The sequence below is a fragment of the Gopherus evgoodei genome, chromosome 1 (assembly GCF_007399415.2).
Source record: "Gopherus evgoodei ecotype Sinaloan lineage chromosome 1, rGopEvg1_v1.p, whole genome shotgun sequence".
In the NCBI taxonomy this organism is placed as follows: domain Eukaryota; kingdom Metazoa; phylum Chordata; order Testudines; family Testudinidae; genus Gopherus; species Gopherus evgoodei.
In genome coordinates this window covers 330,756,073-330,782,086 of record NC_044322.1, presented here as the reverse complement: position 1 = coordinate 330,782,086, position 26,014 = coordinate 330,756,073, and the positions used below count along the sequence as shown (strand labels likewise).

General features: G+C 40.1%; 1 protein-coding gene across 8 annotated transcripts in view; it reads left to right on the top strand.

Moving 5' to 3' along the window:
* Positions 1–26,014, top strand: part of ZBED4 (zinc finger BED-type containing 4) — a 41,870-nt gene that overhangs the window by 4,781 nt on the left and 11,075 nt on the right. For 2 of the 8 annotated variants that reach the window (XM_030549236.1, XM_030549233.1), the window contains exons 2-3: positions 2,315–2,392; positions 19,340–24,127. In XM_030549236.1, the coding sequence (XP_030405096.1) occupies positions 19,731–23,249 (3,519 nt within the window). In that variant the 5' untranslated portion in view covers positions 2,315–2,392; positions 19,340–19,730 and the 3' untranslated portion in view covers positions 23,250–24,127. Of the gene's footprint in view, positions 1–1,594; positions 1,638–2,314; positions 2,393–2,912; positions 2,988–3,180; positions 5,204–19,339; positions 24,128–26,014 lie in introns of those variants that run through there. The other 6 variants (XR_003998537.1, XR_003998539.1, XM_030549234.1 and 3 more) reach the window with 5 other exon arrangements.

Below are 26,014 nucleotides of genomic sequence, written 5' to 3'. Positions count from 1 at the left end.
AGCACAGATTTTGACTTATTAATACAAAAGCCATCTTTGCATAAATTGTCTTTTTATAAGCAACAGATTGAGTCTGTACTTGATTATTGGCCTCTTTTCACTGGAAAATGGTCATGGTTTTACATTTTAAGGATTGTGTCTTAGTGATAATTCTCAAGTGTTCTCTTTTGAATTTGTAATACAATGTAGAAATCCTTCAAATTCAAATAATTTTGTTTTTCCTTGTGAATATTTCAGATACTAGTAACTGCTCTATAGATGGTGAGATACTATGGGATAGAGCAGTGGTGGACAAACTATGGCCCATGGGCCACATCTGGCCAGCGGGACCATCCTGCCTGGTCCTTGAGCTCCTAGCTGGGGAGGTTAGCTGCTGCCATGCCACCACATGGGCAGCGCTCTGGGTGGCGGTGTTGCACGTTCCTGCTGAGCAGTGTGTCTGGCTCCAGCAGAGTGGCGCAGCTGCCAGGCATGTTGCTCTGAGCAGCATGGTAAGGGGGCTAGTGGCGGGGGTTCTGGGGGACAGGGACCAGGGGACCGTTGGATTGGGTGGTGGTTCTGGGGGGTGGTATGGGGATGGGGGGGAGGGTTGGATAAGCTTGGTAGTCCTGGGGGGCCCTGTCAGGGTGTTAGGGGATGGGGAACGGGGGGTTGGATAGGCGTGGGATCCCAGGGGGCCTGTCAAAGGGCGGGGGTGGGGGTGGGGTCCTGGGGGTGTTTAGGGATGGGGGTCTCGGGAGGGTGCAGTTAGGGAACGAGGTGCGGGGTTGGATGGGTCGAGGGTTTTGAGGGGGGCAGGAAGTGGGAGAGGGTGGATAGGGGGTGGGGGCCAGGCTGTTTGGGGAGGCACAGCCTTCCCTATGCTGCCCTCCATACAGTTTTGCAACTCCAATGTGGCCCTTGGGCCAAAAAGTTTGCCCGCCCCTGGGATAGAGAATGGGAATGTGCCCATAGGGTGCTTAACTCTCTCAACTTTCAGTTTCAGTATTTCATGCTGATTCCCTCCATTACCTTGGGCAAGTCACCTAGCCCCTCCTCTGCTCACTTTCTCAATATGTTGGTGTTGGAGTTTATTATAAATTATTTTAAAGATATAACTCACTATTTTTGCAGAGTAGTACTGATTATTGTAATTCTACTGGGCTGAATTATCCCACCTGTCCCCCATCTTTTCCCCTCTGCACTTGCACACACACTGCTCTGACTGCTTCTTACCCCATGTGGATTCTTGGAGAACCATGAAGTGGAGGAAGGAGAGGAAAGTGCCAGACTGTCTACCATCCGTGGCAGAATCCAAGGATTTCTGCCTGGAAAAATGAATGAAGAGATAATACAGTTTGGAGCTCTTGAGCAGCCTTAGGGGATATGTCAGTGGTATCATGCCTTCTGCTTGAGTTGTGGTTTCAGATGTAGGGGAGGCTGTGAGCAGTAGATGATCCTACAGGATAGTTCCTGTCACTGGCTGAAGATATGTGGGGCTAGAGGGGCACAGCCTTTAAAATCTGCAGGACTCCAGCCCAGCTCCTCTCACCAGGAGAAGCAGTTCTTATATATAGTAAACTTCAGCGTTTTCCTCCTCCAGACTCTCACTGGCTCCTGTGTATTTTCTGTTCTGAGGGACTGATTTCAGACCCACTGTAATTATTCTGTGTTTCCTACTTTTTAATTCAAAATACCTGTTTTTGGTAGAACAAATACAGTGTATAGAACATGTTATATATGAGTTATTCAGTGTATGGTGATCGTGCTGTAGGTCATGTTGATTAATAAAAGATTCTGTTGGGCTAGAAGCACTGAAACAGCATAATCAATTTATGGAGGGAAGGAATAACTTGCTGTCAGGTAGATCTTCTGTCTGCAATGTAATATATTGATAGGCTCTTTTGAGTGAACTGTTTCCAATGTGATGCAAGTCCTGTGTGTGGGGAGAAGTGGGTGGCATGCCTTGACCTCATTTTGAGAGAGAACTCAGTATTGCCAACCCCAAGCACCCAATAATAGTGTCAGGTTCCGAAAATCATGAGTTTGGGTTAAAACTATGAATTTTTCTAAAAATTATAGTGCTGGGCATTTTATTTGTCTTTACAAGGTTCATAGAGTTCAAATTGTCCAGCTTTGGCCCCAGCTGGGGCTGGAAATTTATCAGTTGAAAGCTGAGAATCTCATGTGGTTATGACCCCAGGACGTGGGACTTAAAGCAAAAAAAAAAAAAAAAAAAAAAAAATACAGCAAGACTTGGAAGAAAATTATGATAGTTGACAACACTGAAAATTTCTTATGTTTAAAATAAAAAATGCTTTTTTTCCCTTCTCAGGTAGACTCCTCAGCATCAATTTTGAATAGCATGTATTGAACCTGAAATGAAGCCAGTGGAACTCAGTGGAGCAGATATGTAAGTCTCTGTCAATAAACTGTTGGACAACTCTCTTTTTTCCAGTTTGTACCTCTTCTTTCTTCATTTAGAGCAAGGTCAGCTGTTACAGAGGGACTTGAATCCGTTATCGTGAAAGTGACTTAATTTGTGCAGCAATTAATAATTTAGTGTGAGTGTGGGGGAAATTGCATAAGTGCTTATAGAATTGAGAAGCAAGTGTCTCATTTGTGATCCTAAATCCCTTAGATGCTTTTGAAATCAACACCCTTGCTTGCCAAAATATTTAATGGTTTTTAGATCTTTATCCTGTGAAAGGACAAGCGCTAGGCCTAAGGTTTCCCTCTGCATATTCACTCTGATCAGCAAGCACAGGTCATCAGAAGAGCAGGATACATTTTATTGCCCATTTAAAAAAAATAATAGAGTACAAATACAGTGGGGAAGAGCTGTTCATAATATATTAATGTGGCTTGACAATAAACACTTTATTCTTGTGTAGGGTTTCAGAATGTGTTATTTTTTTCTTTTATAAATCCAGTTTAACTTAATTTTTAAAGTGGATGCATTCATTGGATCATATGGACAGTGATAACAGATGGATGAAATATTTAAGGTAGGTAAAATGTTGAGTCTGGAAATACTGATAGACTTACTTAAACACTATAATAGCTTCCCATATTTTCTCAAGATTTACCAAAAGTTCAAAGAGACAGTAAGATGACAGTTCTTTTAGGTCATATGTCTGTGGTAAGCCTGAGAGGTCCTGTTGTGTATTAGTTCTGCCTTGGGATCTTTTCCTTATGTAGACTTAGGCTACTCTACGCTACAGCCGGGATCGATGCTCTGAGATCGATCCAGCAGTGGTCAATTTAGTGGATCTAGTGAAGACCCGCCAAATTGGAGAGCGATCTGCTGTCAGTCGACCCCTGTAATCTACCCCTGATGAGAAGAGTAAGGTAAGTCAATGGGATAGTTTCTCCCGTTGACTCCCTGTGGTGTAGACCCCGCGGTAACTCAACCGAAGATACGTCGACTCCAGCTACGTTATTCACGTAGCTGGAGTTGCGTAACATAGGTCGACTTACTCTGTGTAGACATAGCCTCTGTGTAGACATAGCCTCAGTTACGGAGAAATAAACTGCCATGGCTGTCTAAGACAGAACTATAGGGATAGGGATGAAAAGAGCAGTTTCTCTCTGTAGTGGCCTTCCTGTTCAACTCTAGCATCCTCTAAAGAGACTTTATGAAAATAGACAATATTGCTTTCTCCAGAATAGAGTAATATGTAATTTTAAATATTATTAAAATATATATTTGTTGCAGGTATTTAAAACTGAAATGTAATGTGCACATCAGAGTGAATTTTAGTACCTACTTCACATCATTTCATTATATAATGTCAAATACTGCAGCTTTTTATAGATGTTCCTAAAGCAATTTTCTAATGCAGCTCTCAAGGTTAAAAGCATTAACTGAAAATATGAAAATATCCACTTTAGCACTATTGTAAGTGGGCATCATGTCTCAGCTCTAATTTAAGAAATAATTCTTGAGGATAATCCTAGGTAAAATAACTATTGACTGCAAACTAAGGCTGCTGCAGTAGATAATGTAATCTTATAAGCAGTTAACACTAGACATTAAGCAGTATGGAAATGTATATACATATTTAATTCCCCTTACAGTTCATACATTTCACTCTCCATTCATTGTCATGCTCATTCATTGTATCTTAACTTTAGATTGTAAACTCTTTGAGAGAGGGCTTATATGTAACTTTGAGCATGCTTTGGGGCACTATAAAATAGAATATATGCCTGTATTAGAGCTGAATGTGTCCTGTTAGTTAGAAGGTTTTTATGGGAGTGTGTAAGTTGAAATTTAACATGTTGGGGAGTATGAAATATAAGGAAAATAGAATCCTTGTGTAAATGTTTAACCAGTCAGTTTGTTACTACTTCATGTTTGGCTATAATTGTTTTCATATAGGGGTTAAATTTATTGTATCAAATTGCAGTAAAAGTCGTTTGTCTAGGTATTAAGAAATATTGTATAGTATATTAAGAGTAAATATGAAGTTGCTAAATTTTCATACATATTACATGTATTGCACCAAAGTAGACCTCAGCACAAAGCATATTGTGCACAGGTAAAGTGTGTTGGTGCATGGGATTGCATAGAGTGGCGCTGCTCCCAGTGTGCACAAGAGCAGCATGGGAGTAATTTAGGATATGTCTACACTGCAGTGTAAGCTCAGGGTTTGAATTTAGGCTCAGGCCCTAACCCTCCTTACATCTACACATACATAATGCTATCCCAGGGCCCATATTTAAGGTCCCAGGACCTCACATGGTTTAGGAGTTCTAACTTGAGTCAAGCTGGGACTCAGGGTTCAATATTGCTTTGCAGTGTAGATGGAACTCCACTGGACTCATGTTCCAGGAGTCCATCAAAAGAATCGCACAGGCCAATGTATTTTGTCCTCTGGACAGTCAAGTTTGGGGTCGATCAGGTTTTTCAATACAGCACTATGAACAAAGGGCTGGAGCCAGCTGCATTATGGAGGGGTGCTAGAAAGTCTGGGATATGCATGGTTGGACTTGGGCTCACATAATACAGTGTAGATGCTGGAGTACCAGGTTGGGACTCAGGTTTCAGCAGTTCCTAGCCTGGGGTTACAAATGAGTGTAGACCCTTAAGCCCTAGGGTTAACACACCCAGGGTCTGCTAACTGAAGTTCTGCTAACCCTGTACTTACTTTGCAATGTAGACGTACCCTAAAGGTATGTCTACTGAAGAATAAAAGACCCATGGGCATGGCTGCGGCCCAGGTCAGCTGTCTTGGGCTCTCAGGGCTTAGGCTGTGGGGAAATTACTGTGGGACCTGGAGTCGAAACATCTGCACAGCAGTTTTACAGCCCAGCAGGCCATGCCCCGTGAGCCCAAGTCAGCTGACCTGGGCCAGCCATGAATGTTAAACTGCTGTGTAGACATACCATCAGAGTTGGGTTTGTCAGTGAGGCTTAACTCCTGTGCAACTGAAATGATGTACTACTTGGCAGGTTGCCTGCGGTATGGAACTGCAAGTTTCATAGGAGCAGAGATCCTGCTCTGCAGACCTTTTAGTTTTGCTAGCAAATACATTCTTTTCTGCTTCTCAAAAGGGCTGATGTCTAAAGTTTGAAATCTCAGTTCTGGTGTAAAATGTTAGAGATGTTTTATTCATTAGCTGTTAGTCTAAATAGAAACAACTAAAAAAAAAAATTAAAACATCTAGCTTATTCGCTAGATTTTGTTTGTATATCTGTTTAGTATGAATTGTTAAAGCTAGTCTGGTTGCAAGTTAGAGGGATCTAGCGATATTGGACGCGCGCCCTGAAATTTTTAAATGTCACTTCTAATTTTTAAAACACCACCAAAACTAATGGCTCTCCTAATCTTGTTGGAGCCCTTCTGGTGATTAATTAGGGGATTAGCATACTCTCTGGTCTTGCCCATCATGCATTGGTATAGATCAGGGATCAGCAACCTTTGGCACGCAGCGCGCCGGAGTAAGCATCCTGGCAGGGCGGGCCAGTTTATTTACCTGCCGCGTCCGCAGGTTCAGCCGGTCATGGCTTCCACTGGCTGCAGTTTGCCGCTCCAGGCCAATGAGGGCAGCGGGAAGCGGCGGCCAGCACATCCCTCAGCCCGCGCTGCTTTCTGCAGCCCCCATTGGCCTGGGACGGCGAACCACAGCCAGTGGGAGCCACAATCGGCCGAACCTGCAGATGCAGCAGGTAAACATACTGGCGTGGCGCACCAGGATGCTTACCCTGGCATGGCCACATGCCAAAGGTTGCCTATCCCTGGTATAGATACAGTTATCTACATTTTTTCTGATGCCTTTTTCTTTTTGCTTTCTATCTTTATTATTTTTGTTTGTCTCCCCCCATATTCCTCCACTCCTTAGAAGGCTACAGACAATCCAAGGAGGGGGGAAAGAGAATATACTAGTGGCTGTTGCATGTGTTTTCACAGTTAAGTAGAAAGTAGAAGAAAAAGTTTGGCAGGTGGGCTGATACCCTGTACATGCACTGAGGAAGTAGGGATAAAAGGGCAGCTTTCAAGGAGCTACATTTTATGTTAGCACAGCTTCAGGAGTGTCTTTGCTGCTGGGGTTGGAGGGCAGAGGGAGGGAACAAAGTGCCTTTCCTCTTTTGTCTCTGCTCCTCTCCTTTGTTCCATTTATTTTGTTCAGTTCCTCTTCCTCACACCCCAAAAACATTAGGTTTATTAAAAGGATTTACTCCACTTTTCTAGGAAATTAGACCTGTAAGCGATATAAAGAATAAATGGTATAATTTTCAAACTCTGAAGCCTTTTAAACTACTTTGAATTTAAAAAACCAAACACACACAAACCACCCTCGATGCAACTTTAACCACTGAGCCACAGATGACACTTTGATAATACTTATCTATGTTACAGGGAGTGTTGTGTGGATTAAAGTTTGTGAAGCACTTTGAGTATGCAAAATATTAAAGTTATTTTTTCCACATAAATTAAATTCCTCTCCTATTTCAGTTTCACCTTTTTGAGCAAAATTTTACTTAACTGTCCTGTTGATGCAGGCATGGGTATCTTTTATGACCTGCGCCTTGGGGAGGAGGAGACTGAGGCCTTGTTGTGCTAGGGAAGAGACAAGGGTCTGTGTCAGAATTCCTTCTTGTGCCAAATGCTGCCATGGTGAGAACTACCACCTTTTCCCTTGCTGGCCCTCTTGGTGGTAACTACCTCTTTCTGCTGCAGTCTTGCCTAAGCAGCAGAAGGCGAGCAAAATGTGCATGCAACTGAGACTAGGATCAGCGACTCCTGGCATGGAGTCTAGAGTAACTGTATGCTGAAGAGCTGGCTGACTGCTGACAAGTGGGCAGAAAAAGCCTCCTGTAAAACTATCATAGTGAGGTCGTTACTGAAGTTAGAGAGGAATCTTACTGTTCTAAAATGGTGTATGGGCCTTATGGCACAGTGGAAGGTTCGGGTGCCTGTAGTGCATGTACAGTTTATTTAGGAACATCGTATATTATTTTGGGTCCTCAAGTTTAAACTTCATTGGATGATCTGGTCACAGTTCCCATGATAGGCAAGGTAAAAAATTTCCAAAGATTGTTTTTTTGTTTTTGTTTTTTTTAAAGACTTATAGAAAGTTTCCAAGCTAGCACGTTTGTCATGGTCCATTGTTAGTTGCAGCAGAAGTGAATCGGAGAAACATGTTAGGAGTGAACCCAGGAAAAGACCAGCTCTGTTAAACCCTGTTAACAGAAAAAACCAAGGGGTCTGGAAATATTTGAATTCTGAGGAAAGCCTAGAATAGAGATGTACTACACAGGGGTCGGCAACCTTTCAGAAGTGGTGTGCCGAGTCTTCATTTATTCACTCAAATTTAAGGTTTCGTGTGCCAGTAAACATTTTAATGTTTTTAGAAGGTCTCTTTTTCTATGTCTATAATATATAACTAAACTATTGTTGTATGTAAAGTAAATAAGGCTTAAAAAGTGTTTAAGAAGCTTCATTTAAAATTAAATTAAAATGCAGAGCCCCCGGTTTGGTGGTCAGGACCTGGGCGGTCTGAGTGCCGCTGAAAATCAGGTTGTGTGCCCCCTTTGGCACCTGTGCCATAGGTTGCCTACCCCTGAACTAGAGGTTTGTTTGAAGAATCATTTGTAATTTATGTTAACTTTTGGTAGTTTATTTTAGAGAGAGAGAGAGAGAGAGAGATTTATTTTATATATAAAATAAAACTATTCAGAACTCTTAACTGGGCTAACTGTAAAATAATAGTCAAACTTAGCAGCAAAATTAATATGGAAGATTTTGATTTAGTACTCATTGCCTCATAGAATATAAATACTGCTTTTTAAGGGACCCTCTGTCTCAATACATGTATCTATTTTATTAATTCACCTCCATATGCACAAGCAGGCTTTCAGTTCCAGCAAACAAAGGCTTTGTGTAAATGTAGTACCTTGTGTCTCTAGAAATGTAACATACAGTAGAACCTCAGAGTTATGAACACCTCAGGAAGAGAGGTTGTTTGTAACTCTGAACAAGACATTATAGTTGTTCTTTCAAAAGTTTACAACTGAACATTGACTTAATACAGCTTTGAAAATTTACTATGCTGAAGAAAAATGCTGCTTTTAGCCATCTTAATTTAAATGAAATAAGTTTCTTTATGTTGTCAAATCTTTTTTTTAAACTGTCCCTTTATTTTTAGTGGTTTACATTTAACACAGTACTGTACTGTATTTACCCTTTTTTGGGTCTCTGCTGCTGCCTGATTGTGTATTATCGGTTCCAAATGAGGTGTGTGGTTGACTGTAACTCTGGTGTTCGTAACTCTGAGGTACTACTGTAATAAAATAATGAAAAATTTCCACAAGCTGTAAATAAATCTATCTAAAGATACTTCATTGTATTCAGTCCATCAAAATCCAGCTCATATTGATGTCAGTGGGAATTATGTGTAGAAATCAAAGGTTCTGGGTGGCCCTTGGGGATTAAAACAGATCTTCCTGGGAGCTGATTCTCATTAGTATGAAAAAACCCTGACACATAATGAAAGTATCTTAGCAGTTTCATAGCTGATCTTTCAACTTGAATTTTAAAAAATCGAGTAACTTAAAATCCAGTTTTGGCTAGAGCATCCTTTAAATGATGTATTCTAAATTTTAAAAAATCCTTTAAAATTTGTGGTTTTCTACTATGTTAATATTTATAAGGATATTTTCAGGAAGAGAAACAGCGAAACTGACTAGATACAACATCCAGATAACCAGCTGCCCAGCCAGTCTCTCCCCCTCACCTTATGCCTCCACCAGTACTCTCTTGAATCACTTGTCATTTTATTCCTTGTTTCAGAAAAACGATTATTCTTACACTGAAAAATTTTGAATATGTTCTTTTCCCTAGATATAGATATAGATTGGAGCAGGGTTAAGGGAGATGTGTCTCCCACCATGCTGCTTCATTTCTCAGCTGCACTCTCTATGTCCAGTGTGGATACCAGATCACTGACACGTTTAGGTCTTTCCATGGCACAGGTATAGTAGGGGAGCAGAGCAGACTGGGTGTCATGAGGTAGGGAAAGAGCAGGGCTCTGCAACATGGCTAATGAGTGGTTCTGTTTGGGGGAAGGGTTGTCTGAGGTGCAGTGTTATGCTATCTGAAGGGATGGTGGGGGAGAAACAAGATCAGAAAGGAGCTGTGCTCTGAATCTCAGGTGGCTTTTCTAAAAGCTGACCTAGTATTTTCAACCAACAAAATGCAGTTTGTAGTGGAATAAATGTTTTTCTTGTCTTAAATTCTTTTTTTTGTCTCATCTGTTTTCCTCTTTCCCTGATATCTCTGATCCCTTTTTATCTTGCTATCACTCTCACCTTTTCATTCTCCACCATATTGTTCTCCTATTCCAGTCCTTTTGTTGCTGATCCCCCTCATCCCGCAAGAGCTTTATAGCACTAGACTTTAACAGCAGCTTTGATGTCCAGTGCTAAAATAAATCCTATGAACAAATGAAACCTAAATAGCAGTTTTTCTGTTGAAAAAGAAACCGTACTATTCAACAAATGACTTTTCATATTCACGTTGTCTAATGTTAATAAAATTGTATAACCTGACATGGAAAACTTGTTTGCCTAAATAATCAAATGATCAAATGTCTCTGAGCCAATCTCCCATTGAATTCAGTGGAAGCAGAATTAGGCCAGCCTTGAGAATTTCTGAAAATCTTACCCATAGTTATTACACACAACTCCAACAAATTATTAAAATATTACTTTCACAAATGACAAATTTTAATCCGTGTTAACACTCGATATTGTGTACACTTGTAGTAATTTTCTTTTTTGGGTCCATTAGATTTTTGGAATTGTAAAGTTTCTTTTTATTTATTTATGTACTTAAATTTAGCAGAGCAACTGTAACGTAAAGTTAATATATATTTAATGATTTTTCTATTAGGGTGTTGTCTCAGGCTAAAATGAACTGTACTGCTGGATTAGAACTTGCAAAATGAATAGTGCTTACCCTCAAAACGTGCAAAGCAAGAACTACTTTTAGACTGCAATCCTTGGGGTAGGGATTGTTTATATTTGTCTGGTGCCTAGCACAACGGAGCTCCAGCTTGGTTGAGGCATGTAGGTGCTACAGGAATATAAATGTCTAGTAATTTTCAAGTGACTTATGAAAAATACAGAATGAATGCCAACGTTTTCCAAAATAGCCTAAAGTTTGGCTTCTTAGTCATTATTTAGGCACCCTCTTGAATTTCAATAATGCTTAGCAACCAACAGCCATCATGGAGGTATTTGGGAACTTTGGATGCTTTGCAGTTTTGAGAATCAGATGCCTTAATATGGGCTTTAGAGCTAAACTTTCGCCAAATATACTGCCCATGTGTGCACAATATAATCTATTGTTTCTCTTCTTAGTTTCATACACATAGCTTGAACATTTGTAATATTTGAGGAATAAAATCTCCATTTATGAAGATGCTGCATAGTGAGTAGAGGGCTAGTTTGAGTAAACAGGCTCTGTTATTATGCAGATAAGGACTTGATCAGTTCTTTAAATTTAAAATAGGACCACATTCCTTAGAATGCTTTTATTTTAAATTACATGTTTAAATTACAAAATGTCTTTGAGTAAAGTTTGTAAAGGGACTTCTTCAACGTAGGAATCATACTTGTATCTGAAATTTATTTTGGTCGTGAATTTTTTCCCTTTAGTTCTTGACAGTGATTTGTATAGTCTTTTAATTAATTGCTGGTCCATTTCACTTCTTGTACACTAGCACATCTTCTCTGTGTTCTGAGGTGGGCTCTTTTTCATGTTTCAGGAAATGTATTAAAAGTAATATGGTAGCAGAGTTACTGCTGATTCCAGATTTGAACCCAGAATGCTTGGGCAGAACCAGGAAGCATCAGGTGTTAGGGTGTGCCTGTGTGAGGGGCTTAATACCTATGTGAGCGAGAAGCACTGGGATCCTGGGGGTGGAGGGTTGCTTCATTATGCCCTTGGAAAGGGTACAGGGAAAGAGCATCTGGCAGTGGCCTCTATGGACCCGATGAAGGCTGAAGCAGCAAGGTTAAGAAGGGAGAAGGCAGTTTGTAAAATCACAAATTAGCCTGGGGAAGTTTGGAGTTGGGTCATGTTGACTTGAATCCACTTTTGATGTATTTTGTAAGGCTGGGTATATTTCAGCTTGACTGTGTCCTTTTAACTGAAACAGTCATTTCTGAGCTTTCTATTGGTGTCATCTTACTACATTATTTTTTGTGATGGGGCAGGTAGAGGGAGGCTGGATACCCAAGAGATTGTTAAAGAACAAAAATGTAACTTGAAATCAACAGACCTACTCTAATTTTTAATATAAACAAAATGGTTTCTGTTTACACACAGTAAAATTATTTTGTGATTTATACTGTAAGTAATTGTATTGCTAATTTTCACATTATAGTATAGTTTCTATAGCTGAAGATACAGCTGAAAAAGTCAACCCCCTGTATTTGTTACTAGGGCTAAATAACCCAGATGGTGATAGTTGTGGCTGCATACTCACATCTTCACACCTGTTACCCCTGACCAGAATGAATTATTGACTTGATCTCAGTCTCGGACCAGGCACTTAGATATTTTAGTTATGCGGGGAGAGATTAATTGTCTCCACAGAAAGTCAGAGAACTGTTAGGAGCTCACATACCTTTGTAGCTGGGTTCCTCAGTCCTTCCACTCTGCTCTGTCTGCCTAGGTCTGTGGGTTTCTTATGTTGTTTCATTTTCCATAGTTCATTTTCACTTTCCTCCTCATGCTTTACCTTGGTCTGTATTGTACTCTTGTTCCTGCCTGTTCTGGTTTCCAGGGAAAGAGCTGGGGGGGTGGGGTGGGGGAATCAGCTGCTATCACTGCACTTCAGATGCTGCCTTGCCTTTCCCAACAGCCTGTGTCCAACTGTCACAGAATCTCCAGGAACCATCTGAGTCCAACATTCTGTCCCCTATTCTGGTAGAGACACTGCACAGCATTCTGGACCTGTTTCTGCTCACTTATATAGGTTTTTTACCAGTGTAACTTCATTGATATTGATTTTCGGCCGTTTGAGGGCAGAAATGGATGCTCTTTTTCTTCTCTGTTGCAATTCAAACAGCTAGTAGTGATTTTCTGTGTACCTGATGTAGAGATTAGAATTTCCACTATCCTAGTCCCTCCTAAAATAAGTTCTTTCCCTTCAGGTCCCAAATCTAGAATAATTTTTAAATAACGAAACATATATTTTTTTATTCCAATAAGTATTTCAGTAGTGCCTAGAGACCCACACCAAAACCAGGACCTTGTTGTGTTAGGCACTGTAGAAACTTACTGCAAGGCATCCTTGCCCTAAAGAGTTTACATAATCTGAATAGACGAGAGTGAGAGAAACATATTATCTCTGTTTTAAGTATGAGGAATTGAGGTGCAGAGACACTAACATTTCCACAAGATCATGTGGCAGCACTGGGAATTTAATCCAGATATTTGGAGTCTTGGCCCATTGCTTAATCACAGGATTGTTCCCCTATTGTTCCAGTTTGTCACCGTTAAGTGAATCAAATTTGAAAAAGCAGCAAAGAGTCCTGTGGTACCTTATAGACTAACAGATGTATTGGAGCATGAGCTTTCGTGGGTGAATACCCACTTTGTCGGATGTATGTAGTGGAAATTTCCAGAGGCAGGTGTATATATGTGCAGGCAAGAATCAGTTTGGAGATAACATGGTTAGTTCAATCAGGGAGGATAAGGCCCTCTTCTAGCAGTTGAGGTGTGAATACCGAGGAGAAACTGCTTTTGTAGTTGGCTACAACTGCATTTGCTCCAACCCCTCAGACAGACCAACACCTACAAGATCTTCTGCAAGCATTCTCAAAACTATGATACTTGCATTAGGAAATAAGGAAACAAATCAACAGAGCCAGATGTGTACCAGAAGCCTCCTGCTGCAAGACAAGCCCAAGAAAGAAACCAACAGAACTGTTTGCTTGATGACACGTGCAGTGATCTAATTGGAGATATACCTATCTCCAAGAACTGGAAGGGACTTTGAAAGGTCATTGAGTCCAGCTCCCTGCCTTCACTAGCAGGACCAAGTACTGATTTTTGCCCCAGATCCCTAAGTGGCCCCCTCAAGGATTGAGCTCACAACCCTGGGTGTAGCAGGCCAATGCTGAAACCACTGAGCTATCTTCCCTCCAATCTCAGTGCATCTTTCCAGGTGCATCATAATCCAGCAGGATATGCACATTCCTAACTTAAAAAAAAAAAACCTTTAAAACACAACCCTTTCATAATTTAACTTGCATACCTTTAATATTTTCACAGTTTTGGTCATCTGTTGCACATGCACGCTATGTTTGTTTTTCAAAATAGCGAACATCTATTATAATGGAACTGGTGAGCAACAAGGAAGTTTGCTAGTCTATTACAATGTGCTCTCTTAAAAAGTATCAGAGGGGTAGCCGTATTAGTCTGGATCTGTAAAAGCAGCAAAGAGTCCTGTGGCACCTTATAGACTAACAGACATATTGGAGCATGAGCTTTCGTGGGTGAATACCCACTTTGTCGGATGCATTTTAAAAAAAGTCATAAAGATCCAAAACATGTAAATAATGAAATATTTTCAAGATTTTGTTAAAAAATGTAAAATTAATATTAAAAACTGAATGGGAATAGATGACAGTCAAATTCTGCAGACTCTACAGACACGTCTCTCTTAAAACCAAGGGCAGTTTTGTCTGAATACAACAGCAGGACTGGGGACCCTCAAAGGAGGGAGGAGTGGAGATGGTGTCCAGATTATTGCTGATGTTAGCCATGGATGTTCTTTCCTCTAAAATCCAGTGTCCACCTCAAAACAGTTATTTAGACCTGATGTCTAGAGTCTCGTTTGTAAATTGTATGTTCGTGCATGAGAGTCCAGAATGCACTTTCCATCTCAGCTTGTGTGCATACAAATGGGGGCGGGGGTGTGTCTTGTTGAGCACACACTTTCCATCTCAGACTGCATGTTATACACATTTACACCTAGATGCAGTGCGCTGGGCAGGGAGTTCCCCATTACTCATTAAGCTCACACCCCAGCATGGGTTACAAAGCTGGACACAGCAATCACAGCTCTGCAAAGTGCAATGCCTGCCTAGTGGGGCCCTGGGCTATTCTTATTCACTCGTAGCCATCTTAGATCGGGTTCACACTGGCCAGCCACATGGTCACTTCTTCCTCCCACCAAGCGAAGGTGCCACTCCTACCTTGATATAATTTACAGAATGTATCAGTATGTACTTTACTCCTCTCCTGGAGGATTAATTTAGTCACAGACCCTCTTTAAGGGCCGTTAGTCTTTAAGGTGCCAGCAGACTCCTCTTCTTTTTGTGGATACAGATTTAACACAACTACCTCTCTGATACTTAAACCCTCTTTAGCCGCTTCCCAACTCTTGCGTCCCCATCCCCCCCGCCCCCCCAAGTTCATGCTGTGAGGCTTAGCACAGGATCTATTCGCTTAGGTCTCAGGACTAACTTTTGGGAACTAAAGTACTAATCCTGCAAAATGATCCACTCTTGCGGATATCTGTGCCTATGCAGAGCCCTGTCAACTTCAGTAAGACTCTGAGTGTGTAAATCTCTGCCTACATAGATCTGATTTCAGGAATGGAGCCCCAGTCACTATCTTTTAATATAATCTTATGGTAACTTTCCAACTTTAGTATTTTCCTTTCCAGGTGGGGCTGGTTTAAAATCTTTTGGTATAAAGTCTCTAGATAAATTAATTCCACTGCATTTCCAGTCTTTGTTTAGTGAACATGTGATTTTGTCAAAGGGCGGCTAACAGGTTTATCTGGCATAATTGTCTTTTTATCAGCCTGTGTTGCTTATCGTTCACCATGATGTTCTTAATGGTTGCATATTAATACTCTTGTTGTTTTAATATTGATCTGTTTTACTTCAGTACCAGGTAAACATTAGAATAATAATTTCCTAGGTTGTCATCTCCTTTCATAAACTTTATCCTGTTCTATATTTTCTTCAAATAAGTTCATTAATTTAAAAAATAAACAGTTATGTTAGTTCTTTTAAAACATATCTATTAAGTTTGATGTCTGTTTCTTACTAATATCTGATTTGCCAGATACTCTTTCCTCGTTACCAAAATCTAGCACACTAGTCCTAATCCTAGTCCTACAAATCTCTAATCATATTTAATTTCCTAAATTTTACTTAATGTTTGTACAACAGTTGGAAAATGTAAAGAACTATAGAAGCGTGTGCTAAGTCATATTTCAGACTTTAAAATAAATTATGGAATATTACATCAGTTGAGAATGTAAGCCACTCAGAGCCCTGAGTTTCTTGGTTAGAATTGGAGAACACCAGTGAGGTCTAGTATCTCCACTGGACACTGAGTTTTTCCATGTTTTCTAAATCTCTGGACAAACTAGTAAATTTGACAGCATTTCCAGTTTTCCTATTAATTTTTCCATGGAAAACGGACATGTTTAATGTCTGCTCCCTTTTCTTTAACTGGCTTTATTCCCTGTCATATTTACAAATTTTGTTTAATTTTTCCCGAAGTATTGAAGAATATTTTCTTTCTTATTTCTATCTGAATTTTACTGCTTGCTTGCTTGTAAAAACTAAGCAACTATCTAGAAGAGTTGATATACCCCTCCTCCCGGAAGATCTCTGTGTACTCCCAGGGTATGTATATCCCTGATTGAGAACCACTGCCTTAAAGCAACCATATATGATGCTACTTTTATATACTTACTAGTTTTATAACTCAAGCACCTTTAAAAACACACATTGTTATAAATCAGTGTTTCTCAAACTGGGGTCGCTGCTTGTATAGGGAAAGCCCCTGGCAAGCTGGGCCGGTTTGTTTTGCTGCCCTGTCCACAAGTCCGGCTGATCACGGCTCCCACTGGCTGTGGTTCGCTGCTCCAGGCCAATGGCAGCTGCTGGAAGCGGCGCGGGCTGAGGGACTTACTGACTGCATTAAATATGTATTGTGGGGTATCTGTTTTATGCATGTCCCTTACACAAACCAAAAACCTTTTCCTTGAATATCCTGTACTTCTAGAAGTAGCTCTTAAGCTAGAGTAGAGTTTCTGTGCCCAGTGTGCAAGCGTGCATAAATCCTGTAACGTGGTTATAAACAGGTTTAGACTTCATTGTATGCCACTGTACATTTTAAAAAAAGTTGAACTGATTGAAATCCTATGTAGAATTGAATAGGGGGAAGAATCATATATATATAGGGATGATAAACCACTTAAATACTCATGGCAGAACTTCAGAAGTGATTGACCAATGGTTTTGGATGCTCCAATTTTTGGATGCTCATCTTGTCACCTTAAAGGGATCTGATTATTAGAAGATGTTAAATAATTCCTGAAAAAAGGCTGTTTAAAGTTTCTCAAATTTGGAACTAGTCTGTAGGCCCAAAATTCCTGTGTTTATGCACATGTGCATAGTTAAGGGATATGTATTAACTAATTCGCATACACTCACCATCTGTCAAATATTTTCTTTCCTCCTCTCTATGCTCCTCCCATCCCCCATTTTCTTTGATTTCCTCTTTGAGGACTCCTTGCCCACTCGTGTGTGTGTGTGTGTGTGTGTGTGTGTGTGAGAGAGAGAGTGTGAGGGAGAGATCATGTTACCAGCTTTCACAAGTTTTTATCGAGTAAAGTGACTTTTGGCTCCAACTGCAGAAGCTCTCGCTCAAAGTCCCAAATGAGCTTACATTACACAAATCTGTATTAAATGCTGCCTGATATTTTGTGCAGGGCTTCTATCCTCTCTCCAAAACCAGCAATGCCAGTTAATTTTCTTAATTTTCTTTTCTGCCCCACACATAGCCCACATCTGGCCCTTCTGCAGCATCAAGAGGGTTCCACCTTCCAAGTCTGGTGATCAGCGAGTGTCGTTTTCTTTTCCTTCTTGGAAACTTTTCACAGTAGAGGAGGGAGCAGAGCTGCTGTACTCTTTCTGCTGCCCTCTTCCTACATGTGAAAATGAGGTTGACTCTTCCTGTTTTTCCCAGGAGGGAGCTCTACCTCTTGCAGCAGCTAGGATAGACTGTTCTTCCCTAGAAGATAGGAAAATACTGAAACTAACCAAACAAAAAGGCATTTTCCTCCAGGTCTGAAAGTCCTACAAAGGCTGTGGCTTTTAGTGGCCTCCCAAGATTGCCTACAACAGAGGCCAAAAATAAAGTTTACTGGGAGAGTTGACAGCTCTGTCAGAGCTTCTTGGTATCACAAACTTTTTCCTGTGTCCCTACATGTGCCATGCATATTTGTTTCCCTGCCTTGTGTCCAGATAATCTTTTTATCCACCACATTGCAGAGTCTACAGAGAAGACACCTGTATATGTGAAACACAGGCAGGGAGAGTTAGCAAGGACATTTTTACAAACATATGTCCAAGCCTGCCTAAAATCCGTGCATTTTGTTGTGTGCCTTCCCCACACTGAGTGAATTTTAGCCCCTAAAAATGTTACTTGCACAGACGAGTGCATTTTGTAGTGTTAAGTGTCAGGTTTTGTCACTGATCCTTCTCTAGCATTTAATGCAGATCCATTTAATCAGTGACATTTACTAGGAGTCAGCCAGGAGCTCTGCTCTCCAGCCTTGCTGCCAACCTCTGTTCTTCCCTCCCTTTAACCATGTTTAGTAAGCCCAGCACCTGAGTCCCAGACTGACACGCTTTCTCAGATGTCAGACCAGAAGTGCTCTGATGAACCACAGGCAGTTAAGTCAGAGGGAACAGCTGCCTTCGTAGCAGAATTTCAAGCTGTGGCCCATTACAACTTCAGCTTCTGCTTCTGTGACCCTCTTCGCCCTTATTAGTAAGAAGGGGCAGGACGATAGAATCGGAATCCAAGGTGTCAATATGGAAGCCTGCAGTTCTGCTAGAAAAGCAGCTGTCTCCTCTTGTGTCAGAGAAGGAAGTTGCTGACAGAGCCAAGCAGCTTCATTGGTTTTTGTGATGTTGTTAAATTATCTTGAATAAACAGTTACTGCATTTAATTAAAAAAAAATCAAAAGTGACTTGCATCCAAGATGAGGGGAGTGATGGAGGGAATTTTTGAGTTTGTGAGGACTCTGGTTGTTTAGCTAGAGGAACCCAAAGGTTCCAGAAAGCTGGATGCATTTCACAGGATAAGTATTTCCTCATCAAAACTTAATAAATGTTTCTAAACATATTATATGGAACATTCATTTGTTCCCTGAAGAATTATAACAAATTTGGAGATTGAATTCAATCACTGAAATGTGAAACAAAGCAAAACTAAAATCCTTAAGTGCAAAACTCAAAGCTAAAATAACTAGCATTTCCACCTGTGTGCTCGAGAGTGAGTGAAAGCCCCCCCCCTTTTTTTTTTTTTTTACAAATACTAAACTGTCAGGGTTTTTGTTTTTGTTTGTTTGTTGGGCTTATTTAATATGTAATCCCCCTATGTTTCTAGAAGTCTGTCTCGGGGATCAGCAACCTTTGACACGCGGCCCGCCAGGGTAAGCATCCTGTTGGTCTGGGCCAGTTTGTTTATCTGCTGCGTCCGCAGGTTCGGCTGATTGCGGCTCCCACTGGCTGCGGTTCGCTGCTCCAGGCCAGTGGGGGCTGCGGGAACTGGCATAGGCCATGGGATGTGCAGGCCACCGCTTCCCACCACCTCTGTTGTCCTGGAGTGGCGAACTGCGGCAAGTGGGAGCTGCGATCGGCCAAACCTGCAGAAGTGGCTGGTAAACAAACCGGCCCAGCTCACCAGGGTGCTTACCCTGGCGAGTCGCATGCCAAATTTGGGTTGCCGCTCCCTGGTATATCTTAATTTTTGTTATATTATAATAATCTGAACTGTTTAACATGGTTTTCTTTTTATTTCTAGATGGTGTGAAAGGATCATAATTACCTAATCAACAGAATGGCTTCCTTGATGAAGAAAAGAGAACATTTAGTTCATAGGCTTATGTCTACAACATGAAGTATTTAACAGTAGCTGTCTTTGAGAAATTAATTTGTGACCTGAGATCTCCTGGTCCCGGAAAGAAATTGAGATTTTACAAATCAGAGCTATAATTTTTCAGTACATTTTTTTGTGACTAATGATATTTAAATTTGCACAACAAAAATATAGAATACAAAACCCAAGGGTTATACTGATACATTTTTTGTTTTTGCATTACACAGGATATATCATTTAAATTAAATTTTAAATCATCTTTACTTTTTATTTATTTCTTAATACATGAAGACTCAACAAGAATAATTTGTCACCCATGGAAAAAAATAAGGCATATTCCCAAAAAATGGACAGTAATTTTGTGTTAGATAAAATCAACAATTTAAAAGTAGAACAAGAAGAAGATGGCATAAATAATTGTACTTTGGAAAGAATGGATATACAAAATGAACATGAAGATTTGAAACATACAGACAGTAGTGATGAACAGGACGACAAAGAAAAACATTTCATCAGTAACAATCCTGGCAAATATTTATCTACCGAAAATGAAGATGATTATGGATCTCTGTTTTCTCAGTATAGTAGTACTCTTTATGATGTAGCAATGGAAGCTGTGACACAAAGCCTCCTTTCTAGCAGAAACATAAGCTCCCGGAAAAAATCCCCTGCTTGGAATCATTTTTTTATATCCCCTCGAGACAGCACTAAAGCAATATGTATGTACTGTATGAAAGAATTTAGCAGGGGTAAAAATGAAAAGGACCTAAGTACAAGTTGTCTCATGAGGCATGTGAGGAGAGCTCATCCTACTGTACTTATTCAAGAAAATGGAAGTATGCCGGGTCTAGCTTCTCTTTCTTCACCTTCATTGTTACTGCCTGCTCAGTCTGCAGATGTTGGAGATTTAAGTGCTGTGTTATCGCCTATAAAACTGGTCAAGAAAATTGCTTCTAAGATACCATCTCCAGATCGCGTAATTGAGGAATCTGTTTCTATAGTCTCTTCTGAAGAAATATCAGACCTTTCAGTTTCTGAAAAGTGTATCAAAGAAGAAGTCATGGCTGGGTCATCTCCACCCCTACCCAACAATCAATATGATGAAACTGTGGAGAATGTAGCAGAGAAAACTGTTCCAATTCCAAAGAGTACATCAGGTTCCAGAAGAAGATCTGCTGTCTGGAAACATTTTTATTTGTCTCCTTTAGATAATTCTAAAGCAGTTTGCATCCACTGCATGAATGAATTCAGTAGAGGAAAGAATGGAAAAGATCTAGGAACTAGTTGTTTAATAAGGCACATGTGGAGAGCCCATCGTTCTATTGTTTTGCAGGAGAATGGCGGTGGTACAAGCATACCACCCTTGTATTCTGCTCCTCCAACTTTATTGCCTTCTTTACTGCCCTCTGATGGTGATCTGAATTCTGTGTCGTCCTCTCCAGGAAAACTGATTAAAGAATCAATGTCTGCTTCTTCCTCTCCAGATAGAATGGCAGAGGAGATCCATTCTACTCTCCCTTCTGGAGATGCTCTGGTGGAAGACTCATCGATGTTGTCAGCTGATGATATAGGTGAAGCCTCCTTAGTGTCTTCTCCTGAGAAGCAGTGTGAGGGATTAAGTCCATTGATATTTGAACGTAGCTCTGTGTTTCAGCAGAATAAAAGGATTATGAAAAGGCTTAAATCAGAAGTTTGGCATCATTTTTCACTGTCTCCAGTGGACAGTCTAAAAGCTATATGTAGATACTGCAATTGTATGATAAGTTGTGGGAAAAAAGGAGATGTAGGCACAAGCTGTTTGATGAGACATCTATATAGACGCCACCCTGAGGTGATTGGGAACCAAAAGAGTTTTATAGATGCAAGTTTGGCAAATTCTCCTTATGCTACTTTGGCTTCTGCAGAATGTTCATCCTCAAAATTGATTGACTTACCCACAAGGGTTACAAATGGTAATCCAATTATATTTCCTGCCAATAGCAAGAAGACCTCAAAACTGTGGAATCACTTTTCAATTTGTTCTGCAGATTCAACTAAAGTAATATGTATGCACTGTGGACGTACAATAAGCAGGGGGAAAAAGCCAATAAATTTAGGTACAAGTTGCCTTCTAAGACATTTGCAGCGGTTTCATAACAATGTGCTGAAAACTGATGCTTCAGGGACAGTGTTGTCTTCTTCTGTGGATAATCGCAAGCCACTGAACACAGAATTATTAGGATCGTCGACCTTTGATGAAACCAATGACAAGTTTTGTGATTCTCACCCAGTTGCCAAAAAAATTACAAGTCTTGTAGCTGAAATGATTGCACTTGACCTTCAGCCATATTCTTTTGTAGACAACATTGGCTTTAACAGACTGCTCGAATACTTGCAACCTCAGTATTCTTTACCTTCACCATCGTATTTTTCTAGGACAGCAATTCCAGAAATGTATGATAATGTGAAACAAATAATTATTTCACATCTGAAAAAAGCTGAAAGCGGAGTAATACATTTTACATCGGGAATATGGATGAGCAATCAAACGCGAGAATACCTAACTCTTACTGCCCACTGGGTAACATTTGAGTCCTCATTTAGACCACAGTGTGAAGATTACCATTGTACAGCACTTTTAAATGTGTCACAGATTGATTGTGACTACAATGGCATCAGTATTCAGAAGCAGCTAGAATATTGGTGGGAAGCCTGGATAACTTCCATTGGCCTTCAGATTGGGATTACTGTTACTGATAATCAGAGTATAGGAAAAACTTTAAATGAAAGTGATCATTCGAGCGTGCAGTGTTTTGGTCACACTGTTAATCTCATAGTAAATGAGGCTATTAAAAGTCAGAGAATGGTTCAAAATTTGCTTAGCATTGCAAGAAAGATTTGTGAACGTGTTCATCGGTCAGCAAAAGCAAAGGAGAAATTAGCTGAGTTACAAAAAGAATATGAGTTGCCCCAGCATCAACTTATTCAAGATGTTCCATCCAAATGGAATACATCATTCCATATGCTTGAACGCCTAATTGAACAGAAAAGAGCAATTGATGAAATGTCAATAGAGTGCAGCTTTAGGGAGCTGATAAGTTGTGATCAGTGGGTAGTTATGCAATCTGTGTGTCATGCTCTGAAACCATTTGAAGTTGCAAGTAGAGAGATGAGTACACACATGTCTACTTTAAGCCAGGTGATTCCAATGATTCACATACTTAACAGAAAAATAGAGATGTTGTTTGAGGAAACAATGGGCATTGACACCATGTTAAAATCCTTGAAAGAAGCTATGGCGAGTAGATTGTCCAGCACACTTCATGATCCAAGGTACATTTTTGCTACACTTTTAGACCCCCGCTATAAAACATCCTTATTTACAGAGGAGGAGGCTGAACAGTATAAACTGGACTTAATCAGGGAGCTGGAAGTATTGAGTTCTACCTCAGATGATAAACCTGTTTCTAATGGGTGTGATATAGGTTCACCATCTACAAACTCCTGTGGGGAGGATAATCTTTGGTCACTTATGGCTGATATGAAAAAATCAAAAGATCTAAAAGAGAAGGCAAAGTTACCAGAGGAAATGGTGCTCTCATACTTGGAGGAAGAAGTGCTTGAGCATAACTGTGATCCACTAACTTACTGGGATTTTAAGAAGTCATCGTGGCCAGTATTGTCAAAATTGGCTGTCAGATTCTTGGGTTGTCCACCAAGTATTGTTCCTTCAGAGAGATTGTTCAATACATCCAATGAAAACAGCAGCTTTAGTCAGTCAAGGCTAATGATTGAACACTTTGAAAAACTCATCTTTTTGAAAGTGAATCTTCCCTTAATATACTTCCAGTATTGAAACTAACGAACAAATTGCCAGACTAAAACTATTGTTGCTCACTGGATATTAAATATTTGGATTGTTAAATTGCTCCAGTAGGGGCCATGTATGACATCTAATCAGTGACTATAATTCCAAATTTTAGTTTGTCAGCTTTCATTAAAATGTCTACATGTGCCTTATTCATAGTTCTTCAGGCCAGATATTGTATATATGTTTTTTAAAAGTTCACACTAGAAATAGCCTGTCTTGTCAAATTATACATAATTATGTAGGTTTTAATCCATAATTGTAAATGAACTTTAAAAAGCGCGGTCATTTGTTTTAATAGAATGGCAAAAAAGGTGTAAACAGTTCTATTCTGTAGTTTTTTATTCAATTATGTAAAAACCATAAACCAGGTACTGTATTTTAGTTAAACATTGCTTTAATTGCAGCAAAATAGCTTTTGTAGCTGTCAAAAGAAAGCTGTACATAAAAGGTGGAGTTCAAGCCATCTTTTTACTTGCGAGCCCTAAAGTACTTAAAGGGTATGAAGAATTATTATGGAAGATGTTTACTATGACAGGAAACTATTGACTTACTATTTGAAAATGTAACTAAATTTAGAGGTATTATGGAACATCAGTTATACAGTAATGTGTAATAAAACTTCCCATGTGCTGTTCTGCTATTCAGATTTTACATTGTAATTGAATTACAGAAATATTCTGAGTATTTATATAAGCTCTTTTTGGAAGTTTTTATCAAAGTTTGTGAATGAATGCTTGCTGTTTAATGCAGTGTACGAAAAGGCAAGAAACTTAGTGAAAGATCTGATGTTCTAAAGTCTTTTTTTTTTTTTTTTTTTTTTTTTTTTAGTGCATCAAAATTATAAAGGTTGCCTGGCATAAAAATTGTACCCTGGTTCCCAACACAATTACAGCCAGGTATAACAAATTGTCTTAAAGTTCCTAGTACAAAAATAACCAACTCTGATTCTGAAGAATAGCCTTATGGATATGGTGCACTGCTTAGAATTTTATGTAGTAGGGTTGATTCATAATTGTTGGTGTACATCATGCAAATGAGTAGGCCCTATCAAATTCACGGTCTATTATAGGATTTTAAAAGTGATAAATTTCATGATTTCAGCTATTTAAATCTGAAATGTCAGTGTTGTAATTGTAGGGGTCCTGACCCAAAAAGGAATGGGGGCGGGGTTGCAAGGTTATTGTGGGGCTGCAGTACTGCTACTCTTCTGCTGGCTCTGCTTTCAGAGCTGGGCAGCTGTAAACTGTTGGCTGGGAGCCTATCTCTGAAGGCAGAGCTGCCACCAGCAGCAGTAAGGCTGGCATGATATGGTATGTATTATATGGAAATAGATCTCTCTCATAGAGCTGGAAGGGACCCTGAAAGGTCATTGAGTCCAGCCCCCTGCCTTCACTAGCAGGACCAAGTACTGGTTTTGCTCCAGATCCCTAAATGGCCCCCTCAAGGATTGAACTCACAACCCTGGGTTTAGCACGCCAGTGCTTAAACCACTGAGCTATCCCTCCATTGCCAACCTTCTGCACTGCTGCCTGCAGAGCTGAGCCCTCAATCAGCAGCTGCCCAGCTCTGAAGGCAGTGCAGAAGTAAGGGTGGCAATACCGCAACCCACCTAAAGTAGCCTTGTGACCCCCTGCAACTCTTTTGGGTCAGGACTCCAATTTGAGAGACACTGGTCTCCCCTGTATAGCATAAGGTAAAAGCACACAAAAGACTAGATTTCACAGTCCGTGATGCATTTTTAATAGCTGTGTATTTGGCAGGGCCCTACAAATGAGTTGTTGTAGAACCCTCTAAACTTCAAAATAGAGTAAAAATAGCCAGCATTTAAATTTTAAACAATGTTTTCCAGGTTTTTCTTTCAACTACTAGAGTCATCTTCCCATTTCAGTTTGATTAAATACTTTTGGGAAGCAAGTCGTTCATTTGCCTATGACCTTTTAGAAAAATTGTAGTTTTGTTAAAATACTGTACCTATGCTAATCTAATTTTACATTTACTATGTTTTAGTGTATTTATAAATGGTGAACTCAGTTTCTGAAATTAAACATTTTTATTTGCAATTTCTAGTGCTATTGAACACTGCCTTTTTCGTTTCAGAAAACCTGTAGAAAAACTGTTTAATATGAGAATGAAACTGACTAAAATACATACAGAATATGTTTTAGCATAGAACACTATATGGAAGGGAGAGGAATTGGTATATTTAGCTCTCTGGATTTCAAAGGCTATATTTTGTAGCCCTTACGTTGAGTAGCGTCTTACTGCAAGTACTTGCAGTGATTTCAGTATCCCTGCTTGACCTGAGTAAAGGTTGCAAGGATGTTCTCCCAGGTGCTTAATAGTTACTACATGACACTTCCATTAACAGCCTATTTTTAAAATGTTTTGGGAACAGTTAAAAACTAAATTCTGTTCTCAACTATATGCACAATAACGCCACTGAAATATATGGTAATTATACTTGGCCACCTGAGAACTGAATTTGTTTTAACCTAGTGCTTTCCCATCTGAGTCTGGTTCTTGTGCTTGTGCCTTCTGCATTTAAGTCCAGGTGGCTTTCTCCTCTACATTGCCTGGGCATCAGCACAGTGGGTCAATGAGAACATGTGAAAGACTGGGTCTCTGCTCAGTTCTAGTCTAGACTTCACTCAGGCTGGGAACAAGTCCTGCTGAGCTGTTACACCCCTGGGCTGAAGCATGCTCACTCTGAGAATGATGCATGCACAGTCTGGTCAGCACTAGAAGCTGTG